General features: G+C 36.2%; 1 protein-coding gene across 1 annotated transcript; it reads left to right on the top strand.

Annotated features, from left to right (window-relative positions):
* On the top strand, window positions 4,651-7,522 carry LOC109232763 (proline-rich receptor-like protein kinase PERK2). Its single transcript, XM_019398497.1, has 4 exons — window positions 4,651-5,419; window positions 6,797-6,826; window positions 6,932-7,006; window positions 7,138-7,522. The coding sequence occupies exons 1-4, from the start codon at window positions 5,077-5,079 to the stop codon at window positions 7,344-7,346; spliced, it is 657 nt and encodes a 218-aa protein (XP_019254042.1). The 5' UTR covers window positions 4,651-5,076; the 3' UTR covers window positions 7,347-7,522.

Genomic DNA, 12,098 nt, shown 5'->3' on the forward strand with positions numbered 1-12,098 from the left:
AGAGTTTGCTTATAACAACAGCTTCCATGCTAGTATCCAGATGGCACGAAATCAGTGCACTTCTTGCCAGTCAAATCTACCGACACAGCGGAATAGTATGCTCAGTTGTATATCAAAGAAATATTCAGGTTGCATGGCACTCCAGTCTTAATCATTTTGGATCGAGGGGCTCAGTTCACGGCCAACTTTTGGAAGAAATTTCAGCAAGGCTTGGGTACGTAGGTAAATCTTAGTACGGCTTTTCACCCTCAGACTGACGGGCAAGCGGAGCGGACTATTCAGACGCTTGAGGACATGTTGCGTGCTTGTGTTCTTGATTTCAGAGGTAGTTGGGATGATCATTTGCCACTCATAGAGTTTGCTTATAACAACAGCTTCCATGCTAGTATCCAGATGGCACCATTCGAGGTGTTGTATGGTAGAAGATGTAGGTCTCCCATTGGGTGGTTCAAGGTTAGAGAAGCTGAATTGATAGGGCCGGACCTTGTGCATCAGGCCGTGGAGAAAGTCAAAATTATTAAGGAAAGGTTGAAAACTGCTCAAAGTCACCAAAAGTCTTATTCGGACATTCGTCGTAGAGATTTGGAGTTCAAAGAAGATGATTTGGAATTTTTGAAGGTTTCCCCCATAAAGGGTATCATGTGGTTTGGAAGGAAAAGGAAATTGAGTCCAAGGTATGTCGGACAGTAAAGAATCATTCAGAGGATCGGTCAGGTGGCATACAAGCTCGAGCTGCCACCCGAGATGTCATTGGTACATCCAGCCTTCCATGTGTCTATGTTGAAGAAGGTAGTGGGAGATTCGTCCACTATTGTGCCGGTTGAAACTATTGAGGTCAATGAAGAACTGTCATATGAAGTAATTCCAGTTTCGATTCTTGACAGGCAAGTCCGAAAGTTGAGAAATAAGGAAATTGCCTCCGTGAAAGTGTTATGGCGGAACCAGCAGGTTGAGGAAGCCACTTGGGAAGCCGAGGAAGAAATGAAAAAGAAGTACCCGCATTTGTTTGTATAGCCATGTAATAGCTCCTATGAATTTGGTTCCTATGAACTGTGTATCACTTGGTTTGGTCTATGTAAAACTGTTCCGTTTTGGTTATATGTCACCTATGGGGCCATGGTTGGTGTCGTTACGAGTTATGTCATGTCTATGGATTGTGTATATGATGTTAGGATATGTTTCTGGGGCTCTCTGACAGGTGGATAGGCCTAGTTATAAAGGAAGCTCTGGCAAAATTTTTGGAAATTTAGGGAGTTAGCCAAATTTGGGGCTGTTAATATGTTTCATGATGTGAAAAAGTTGAAGTTGCATAAGGATTGCTAATGAGTGAACCTTGATCCTCATTCAAGGACGAATGATCTTAAGTGGGGGAGGATGTAAGGTCCCGTGATCTGTGCATTAAAAGGTTAAGGTATAATATTTTTCAGAAAAGCGTATTTCTGCGGTCCATTATGGGGTCCGCATAACAGCTATGCGGACCGCATAGTTGCCGCAGAGTGATGCAGGATGTTGGTTAGTTTTGAGGTCAGCTATGCGGCCAATTATGCGATCGCATAACCAGTATGCGGACCGCATAGTCATCGCATAACCTCCTTGGAATTTTGCGAGGGGTAGTTCTGCGATGCATTATGCGATCGCAGAACAGGTATGCGGACCGCATTCTTGTCGCATACCCGGGCAGAATGTTCAAGTTTTGAGGGCCATTTTGCGGTCCCTTTTGCAGGCTGCATGTCAATTATGCGATCGCATATGCGACCGCAGACTGAGTAGGGGTTCCTATTTTCTAACTTTAAAAACCCGACCCCATCTCATTAAAAACACCCTATTAGACCCTTTTATGCTATTTTCTACTGCATTTAGAGTGAGAGAAGGAGTTCTGGAGGGAGAAACTAATTCTCACCAAGTCACTACAATCCTTGCCCAAATCTTTGAAGATTATCAAGTAAAAATTGCTAGGCCTTCATCCTAAGAGGTAAGAACTTGTGCCCTAACCTTAATTTCGAAATTCCTATTAAAATAAGTGATTAACAAGTGGGTTCATGGGTATATGGATTGATTATCTTGCATGCATGAATGCTGATAGGGTATGGGGAGATTGTGAGCTAAAAATATAACAAATGGGGTGTAGGATGATAAAAATCTCTCACAAAAAGGTCCTAAAATCACAATGCACACTTAGTGCTTGATAATTTACTCAAATGAGCTAGAATCTTAATCATCTCTCTAATTTGTGGTTCAACTTGTAATTCTCATAAAATAGATCAAAGTTGCTAAGAGTTCCGGAATTTTGTAAAAATTTAAGGAAAGCTCTATTGAGGTATGTATGGCAAAACCCCCTCTTCTAGAAATTGAGCTCCTTTGGTGTCCATGCAAATGTTGTAAAACCGAAATTTGATTGATGTATTGATTGTTATTTCACATGAATTGGTGTTGCAAATACATACGTGAAAAGTGTGTCCTAATGTGTTAAATATACTATTCTTGGTAATTTAAGGATGTGTGAAGAATGTAAACCATGTGTTGAAATGCCTAGACTTCAAGTCAAGTTTAAACTGAGATTGTTATGCCAAACTATGTGAAATCTTCTCTATGCTTACAACTTGAATTGCTCTTGTATGTGCCTATTATCCTAAATTGCAAGGTTAACATTGAAAGTGAAAATGATATGAAATATGGGGAAAAGAGCTTGAGTTATGAAATGTGGCCTAGTGCCAAGTATAATATGATAATTGTGGCCCCAAGTGCCTCTAAATTAATATATGTGAAATAAAGATCGTAATGAGATGATTAATGAAAAAGGAACAATGTCTTGGTAAGACGACCTAGCTGATCGGGCCGTGATCGGACGCCATGCCGCACACATGGTGCTATTGTGCTGATATTGAATCCGAAAAATGAGAATGAGATTGTGATTGAGATACATGTCTCAAATGAGGCAACCTAGCCGATCGGGTCGAGATCGGACTCCGCGCAAGAAAGCGGTGGTGTTGGGAATGATGAGGAACAATATTAAATGCCCTAACCTAAAGCTATGGAAATTATGTGAAAGTTATATGATCCTTTTATTTGATGATGTGGTGATCGTTTAAAGCTTTTGATTGATCCTTATGATTTCTTTGTTCTTGTATGATAGTTCTTTCTAATGAGATGGTATTTAGTTATACATACTAGTACTATTCCATGGTACTAACATCCCTTTTGCCGGGGGCGCTACATCTTTGAATGGATGTAGGTGGCTCCATAGCAGACAGTGCCGATCGTAGATAGCGGAGTATCCTCCACTCAGCAATCTTGGTGAGCCCCTTTTCTTCCAGGGGTGATGCAGTATGTATTTTGTTATAGATTTCCACTTTTGAGGTATAGCCGGGGCCTTGTTGCCGGTATTATCATAATTGTCTTTTGTATCTTTAGAGGCTCCGTACACGTTTGTGTGGGTTATGTACGGGTGTTGGATGGGTCAAGGAACTGTGTTATAATTCTAAATTCTAGTTCTTCTAAATCGTATCTGTATGAAATCTTGAAAACATAACGATGGTTTAAGGGTTGTAATATAAAATGAACTAACAATGTTGTATGTACGATCTTACCTACTGTCTAAGTAAACCAAAGCATGGTTTCCTTAATCATATTGAGTTGGGTAGAAAGTGTTCAAAAGGCTTGCTCAGTTGGGTTCACTCGATTGAGCGTCGGTCACGCCTCCCGAGGTTGGGGCGTGACAAAATTTGCACGCGGTTTGAAGGATACGTGGTTTAATTTAACAAAAATAATCAAAAAGCAGTAAGTAATTGAATTGAAATGAGATAAAACGATCAAACCAAATATGGCGAAGTAATTATGCCTTGCGTTAGGCTTAATGCAGTCGGTTTCAGTCGAGCCCCAGATATAGAGCGCGGTTCCAACTAAACGGATAAACAACTGAAGAATACTTAAACAATTGCTAAAAGTCAAAGTAAACTTTATTGCTTTGATATACATGCTAACAGTCTGTCAAAAATTAAAGGGTTCTCCTCTTTGTATAGTAGAAGAGTTTTAACCCTAATACAAGTCTAAATAAGGTAAAAATCTTTTCTTCCTTTTCTCCCACGAAAATATGATCTGTAGCCAACATCGTGTGTGATCCACACCGCAATATCCGGCTGATGACGGATATTTTGGCCCCCCGTTTTGTCTCCTTTAACCGTCTTTCTTTTACCCTCGATTTTTCATCTCACTCGAGCTTGATTCTTTTGGGGTTCGGCCATGCCCTAAACCGTTGTGTTGTCCGTCCGTCCTTGGTTCCGATCCATGGGTACCTTCGGTTTCACTCGAGCCAATGACAAGAAACGTCGTTCCTCGTTCCACAACGGGAAATCGAGGGTAACTCTATCCCCGATTTTACCGGTATACACTATTAATCGATCTATCAATATAACAAGATTAAGTTTTTTGCTTTCTGGTATTTACTTGCTACTATAATTGCCTAATTCTATTTGATGGAAAATCAATTTTTGTTTCTAGATAGACACATTTGATACACACGTGCGCGCACACCTTATATTTGCTTATTTGTTTGTAATTGTAAATTATATCGTTTTACCGGTTTTGGTAAAAGAGAAAACGTATTTGATTGTTGTTCTTTCGGTTGATAGATCTTGTTCTATGTAGTTGGACAGTTTAATGCCATTGGGATAGAGATATCTCCATTTTCTACTCGAGGCTAACTAATGATATGAGAAAAAATTGGGTTTCTTCAAACCTCAAACGTACATAGTAGTAACAATTATATGCCACGGCAAGCAAAGCCTATAGACACAAGCAGCAAAACCATTGGAGTACTTGGACAGAAGTTTGTTAAGGTTGTTGAACTTCAAATACCTGCTAATCTTAATTCAACTGATCTTCTTCATTATCTTTTCAAAATCTCCCCTATAAATATTCCTTCATTCTCTATACTTAACCATTCACACCCTATATACACAAATTCCGATAAACGAATTATATCAAAAATATTTCTCAAACTTCCGACCGATCAGGTGATAGTAGAGGCGGCTCACAAACTAAGTCAACTCGTCTCATCAATACTTTTCCAGCTTCGACATGGCTTATAAGCACTTGTTTTTTTCAAATTTTGTTTTGTCACTGATTTTTATGGCAGCAGTACTGCAGCCAGTTGATGGGCAAATTATAAGTACACCATGCACCGGACCGATGATCACTAGCTTCACACCATGTGTGAACTTCTTGACTAATAGCAGCAGCAATGGGACATCACCAACTGAAGATTGCTGCAGTGCACTCAGGACTATGATGACCAACGGCACGAGTTGTCTCTGCCTTATTGTAACTGCTGGTATTCCATTCCAGATGCCAATGAATCCCAATTTAGCCATGTCTCTTCCCCAAGCTTGTAACATGCCTGGTGTTCCCCTCCAGTGCAAAGGTACATTTAACTTCTTTGGCACTAAAATATTTAAAGAACTACTCCCTCCGTTCCCGATCTATGTGGCAACGTCAGTCTTTCACTACTAAAAACAGTCTTTTCCGATCGAAGAAACACCTACAGAATGACGTCGCTTTTGAAGGATTATCGACCAAAAACTTACCAAATTGGACGGGTCGGAAAAATATTGATCGTATTTACCGACCTTATATTTTTTGAGTTTTAATTATGTTACAATATTTATTTATTTTTTAAATTATTCAATTATAAAATACACTATCTTGGAATTGAATTAATGTTTGTACCATAATAAGGCACTATTCTACCACTAGACCATTGGTGCTTATTGGTCTAAAGATTTTATTTTATTTTATTTACTCTTTAACCGGATATTTTTAACAGTTTTCTGTTAAAAATAAAATTATCGATTTTTTTTTAAAATAAGTTGACCAAAAATCGGTCGTTTTTTTAATTTAACTTTGAGTTTATTTTAAATAGGTCTCAGTCGGCTTCTTGAAAAACAAATCTGCCGAATCGGTCAATTTCTAAAACAATTGAAAAAAAAATTATTTATCGATACTTTCGATTATTTTTTATTCTGAAAAATGCATTTTTTCAAGTAGTACATCTAACTAACCACGGTTTAGAAAAGAAAATAAGACTTTTAAAACTTGTGGTCTAAAATAAGTCTTAAATATTTCTGTGGCTATAAACTATCTCATTAAAGGTAAAATTGATATTTTAAAGTTAAATTATTTTATATATTGAAAAATAACATTCTTTTTGGGGGAGACTAAAGAAAGAAAGCGTGCCACATATATTGGAAGGGAGTAACACATATTATTTTGGGTGGTAATTTTTAATTAAAAGGATTTTAAATACTTTGTGTGGCTACTTGTGTCACAAATAGAATGACGAATCAAATTTTAGGGTGAATTTGGACGTTGCACTTAATTTTATGGAAAATATATAAATATTTAGCTCTATATTGAAGTATTAAAGTTGTTCATAGTAATCGAAATAATATATTTAAAAAACTTTTTGGAAAAAATTATGAAATTTATAAGATGCGTATCTTGAATTATTTGCATCTTGGCAAGAATTAGGTGGTCTACCTGCTGTCCTCTTTCCATATCCATCGTTAGGTACGATGGACGCGGTACCCACTAGACAAAGAAAATGCCACGACTTTTGAGTCCATTTTGGAATTGGTTTTCCTATATTACTTTCGAACAGAAAATTCATACGAGGAGTTCCATTTCCTCATTTATTTTTAGTTCCATTTATTGGTTTTTGGTTATTATTTGTTTTATATTTTTCCCAAAAAAATTGTTCTAGGAATTGGTCACTGAACCTTGGTTATTTTCTGACTTGCAGCCCCAAGTCCACCTACGGTTGTTGCACCTGGTACTTAGTTCTTTTTTAAATTTCATTCTTATTTTACCAATGTCCTTCTATTTCACCATATATTATTGAAATAAAGATGTCCTTAGATCATGTTTTCTGAATTAGGTCCTCTTGGTGATGCTGGGGCTCCAAGTGCTTCACCAACATCAGCTCCTATTAGCCCTTCTCGTAATCCTAAAGGTACTTATTCAATATTTTACATGTTTACATCACATAAATAAACTTCATAAAAATAATGTATTATTTAACCAGCCTAAAAATATAATTAATGGAGTGCATGATTTAATTAATAAAATAATAAATTCCCTCAGATTCTACTGTTCCACCGCCGTCGCCATCAACTTCAACACCGCCAGCTGAGGAAATACCAAGTCTAACACCACCATCTCCGCCAGCTGGTTCTTCACCTCCGGCGACAAATTCCGGCAGCCAAACCCCTACTGCACCTTGTCTTGGCTACGGAGTTTCACTATTATTTCTGCTGAATGCATTTGGAGCAATTTCATTAGGCTTGTATTAGTTTGACATATTATTTTTAAATAATTTTTAGTTACTTAAATATATTCCCATTTTTTGCGTGGAGGGATGAGATTACGGCATTTTTTTCAGATTGTGTAAAACAATTAAAAATATACAGTAGCGACGTTGATGTGTACATACAGAAACGTAAGAAATAATGTACTTAATATTTGATCATATGGGTACTTTTAATTGATTTAAAGAATCTTTGTATGAATTTGATAAAATATTGTTGACCTCATTCTATTAATGTTTTGTAAGTTTGGGTGCTATTAAGTTCTCAATCGGCACATGGTGCTTTAAATATTCATAAAAAAGTTTCTTATCATTGAGTTGAGGAAAAGAATGTTGCGTTTTTATTAAGGGGTGTGAATGGGAAATGGAAGAGGCACCTTTTAGATTGCACCTCTCCATATCATTCTTCCTTTGTCTATAAATTTAGAGGCTTGGCCTCATTTTTCAGACATGAAATCAGATATGAAAAATCTGAAATCTTCTCCCCTCTTTTCTACATTGTTGCCTTATTTTCTAAACAAACATAAGTGTCAAGTCTGATTTGCTCCGTTTGTTGAGTTCGCTGATGTTCTGTGATTTGAAGTGCCGCTATCACAGAATAGTTATTCCGTTCTATCCTGGGAGGAATTAATCCGTATACCTTGGGCAACAGTGAGGGGATTAAATTCCTTAAGGACACATTGTGCATTCAGTGCGCTCGAAATTATTTCACGTTTTGTTTATTGAACTAACGTTTGTTTACTTCTCCAGTTTTCTGATTTTGAACACAGTATAATACCAACAATCTTAAGGAATTTATTTTTCTGTGTTCATCTTAACATCATTTTGTTGGAGACAGAAAGAAGAAAGACTCAAAACGTCATGGAAATGACAAAGTCGGAAACAGTGTTATAGCATTTCAATATAGTGCCATGCAATTTTAGAGAAGAATATTTTAGTATTCAAAGATGGGAATGCTTCGAATGAAACAAGTTCAGATAAGTACAAAACTTTTTGTTCTTGAAATTTTCTGGAATGTCTTTGATATGTTCGAATCTGAATTTGGCAAATTTTGTGTTTCTTGATTTGTTTCTTTCTAGCATTATAAATTGGTAATTGCTGGAGTATTTGATCAAACATATCATTCATATATAATCAAATAATGACTATGTGATTTAAAATATTCTTAGTAAACACATTTGTTTATACTCATTTGGATCTAATTGTGAAATGGTGCATTCAACCATTCGCACCTATTGGGTCAGATTATAACGGCACGATATTTCTTGCCTTGGAAAACGTTGGCTGTGATTTGCTCTAGAAAAGCCATGTAACAAGGAAGAAAATTTTTGCTTCTGATATACACGACATCCAATAGTACGCATGATCTAATGAGTCCTATCCATGGAAAAATACATATTTCTTATAACTATGAAGGAAATAGAAGTGATATATGTATGGTCAATTTGGAGTGGCTTGTCAGATATCAAGCAGAAAATATTCATCGGTTCTTCGTTAACTGTTTGGGGTGGAAGGCCTTGAAAAACCTTGAATATTTTCATGTAAGCTTACATTAATACTTGAAGTATTTTTGAGATCATAAATATAATATATGTAAAGATGAACATATATGTGTTTGATTAGAGAAATAGATCAAATTGTTTAAAGTGTTATAATGGTTTAGTTGGAAAACCATTTGGAAAGGGAATTAAAATTCTCGTGATTTTCTACACCCGTTATGGAGAATAAAATCTTCGTAATTTTCTACTCCTACTTCGAGATCAAAATCTGCATGATTTGGTACTCGTCCGTTGAGATTAAAGTCTTCGTGACTTTCTACTCATTTGTCGAAAATTAAAGTCTAAGTGACTTTATACTCGTTTTGGAGATTAAAATCTTAGTGATTTTCTACTCCAATTTATTATTCGGTTTGAAGATTAAAAAAATTCACCGTTTATTAAATTTGATTGTTTCACATATTATTCGGTTTGAAGATTAAAAAACTTTACCGTGTATTAGATCCGGTATCAGGTATTACTCGGTTAGAAGATTAAAAACTTCACCGTTTATTAATTCTGATGGTGTCAGATTGGTTTGAAGATTAAAAACTTTACCATTTATTCTGGCTCTGTTAATGACACAAACAACAGTTCATGTGGTTGGCTCTACAAAGCAATAGAGGCGGCGTTTGAAGAAATATGTTTGGAATATGGCATTATTCACCAAACGACTGTCCCTTCATTAGCGCAATCTAATGGAATTACGGAAAGAATGAGTAGAACGTTAAATGAGACGATGAATGCCTTGTTGATAAGTTCTGGTTTACCTCAGAACTAGTTATTTTTCCAAATAACTGTATACTCAGTCAAGTTCCCCATAGCAAGACGCAATCCATTCCATATGAAAAATGGAATGGAAGGAAGCACAACCTAAATATTTTAAAGTGTGGGAGTACTTAGCTAAAGTGCAAATTCCTAAACCCAAAAGGGTAAAGATCGGACCGAAAATTATTGATCGCGTTTTCGTAGGATATGCAACAAATAGTAAGGCATATCGTTTTCTGGTTCATAAATCAGAAAATTCCGATATTCATATTAATACGGTAATCGAATCAGATAATGCTGAATTCTTTGAGAATATTTATCCGTATAAAAAGAAATGTGAGTCGTCTAGTGAAATATCTAAACAAACTCGGGAAGAAGCAAAGGAAAGTACGTTGAATTAGTAAAATCCAAGACGTAATAAACGTCAAAGGATAACTAGTTCCTTTGGACCGGATTTTCTGACATTCCTGTTGGAAGATGAGCCTCAAATTTTTAAAGAAACATTGTCTTCCTCGGAAGCACAATATTGGAAAGAGGCAGTCAATAATAAAATAGAATCCATATTAAGTAATCATACTTGGAAATTGGTTGATCTTCCTCCAGGAAATAAACCTTTGGATTCTAAGTGGATTTTCATAAGGAAAATGAAAGGTGATGGTACTATTGACAAATATAAGGCAAGATTGATTGCCAAAGGATTAAGACAACGAGAAGGTCTTGATTAATTTTACACATACTCACCGGCAACGAGAATTACATCTATTCGGATGGTAATAACGTTAGCCACCGTGTATGGCCTTGAAATCCATCAGATGGGCGTAAAAGACAGCCTTCTTAAATAGAGATTTAGAGGAAGAAATTTATATGGAACAACATGAAGAGTTCGTGGTTCCTGGAAAAGAAAAGAAAGTGTGTTGACTTGTTAAGTCACTTTACAGACTAAGACAAGCACCCAAACAAGGACATGCGAGATTTGATCAAATAATATTGTCAAATGATTTCAAAAATTAATAAGTGTAAACACGTGTGTTTATGTTAAGAATACTTCAAATCATATAGTCATTATTTGATTATATGTAGAAGATATGTTGATGAAATATTTAAAATATGGGGGCTTTTAGCTTATGCATGACAAAAGCCAATGTTAGACGTAATGTCTAAATGATATAATTTTTGAACCCCATTGATATAGTAGTTGGTAAATTCATCAGTTGTTTAGTCTTAATGAAGACTATTTTATGAAACTACTAATTCTGAAGTTGGTCACGTGCCTTTCTCGAAAGATCATTTTCTTTATTGAAAATTTATATAGTTTAGTTCTTTTATGAATGATGTCACTTTGAAGGTTGTGACTTTTCATAGAAAGATGTGTTTGTATGTTTTGTATAAACATGATCGTTCATGAACGAACGTATTAATATGTTGGTCTATAATGAGGTGAACCAACCGATGAACATGATCAAAATATATTGCAAGTTGGATTTGTTTCATGAATGAAGGTGCTATAATTTGCATATCATATAGACGTATGAATGAATAGCATACAAATGCTTGAAAATGGCAGAATGATTGCGAAATGTGTTATATATAAAAGATTGTGGCCACAACTGATGCCAATCATTCCAACTGTTGTTATAATTACTACATTAAGTGTAGTCAATAATCTGATATGCAATCGAAAGCAGAGATGTATTAGTCTACAACATAAGAAAGTTTGCATTTGAACTTTCATGACAATGAAACGAGTTTTGAAGTATTTGAAATATACTCCAAATTATACTTTGCACTACAATAACTATCCCGCGATAATATAGGGGTATAGTGATGCAAATTAGATCACCGGTTCAACCGATTCTAAACAGTCGGTAGAGGAACGATGTCTTGGAAATCGTCCAAACAAATGTGTATTGACCACTCTACAGTGGAGGCTGAGTTTATAGCCTTAGACAAGGCCGGTGAAGAAGCTGAATGACTCCGGAATTTCTTGGAAGATATTCCATTTTAGCACAAACCTTTGGCACCTATGTGTATACATTGTGATAGTGAGCGTTATGTATAACGGAAAATCTCGTCACATTCGACGGAGATACAATACCGTTAGACAACTACTCTCTAGTGGTGTTATCACGATTGACTACGTAAAGTCAAGAGATAACGTGTCGGATCCACTTACAAAAGGCCCATCTAGAGAGGCAGTTGAAAGATCATCGAAGGGAATGTGGCTAAGGCCTAGGACAAGTCATCATAGCGGTAACTCTACCTGGCAGACTGGAGATCCCAAGAGCTAAGTTCAAAGAGATCAAACAAAGTTATGAATGACGGTTCAACATTGTCAAATAACTCAACCACATTCTCGTGATGAAGACAATGTTCAGAAATCAAGGTAAAGCATTAAGACTTTTTGATGAGTCAATAAAGCTTAAAGCTTTTTAATG

Source organism: Nicotiana attenuata, chromosome 9 (assembly GCF_001879085.1).
Source record: "Nicotiana attenuata strain UT chromosome 9, NIATTr2, whole genome shotgun sequence".
Taxonomy (NCBI): Eukaryota; Viridiplantae; Streptophyta; class Magnoliopsida; order Solanales; family Solanaceae; genus Nicotiana; species Nicotiana attenuata.

Coding starts and splice junctions, on each gene's coding strand:
- LOC109232763 (XM_019398497.1), top strand. CDS start 5,077: ATGGCTTATAAGCACTTGTTTTTTTCAAATTTTGTTTTGTCACTGATT. Junction 6,827..6,931: donor ACCTACGGTTGTTGCACCTG/GTACTTAGTTCT, acceptor TTTCTGAATTAG/GTCCTCTTGGTGATGCTGGG. Junction 7,007..7,137: donor CCCTTCTCGTAATCCTAAAG/GTACTTATTCAA, acceptor AAATTCCCTCAG/ATTCTACTGTTCCACCGCCG.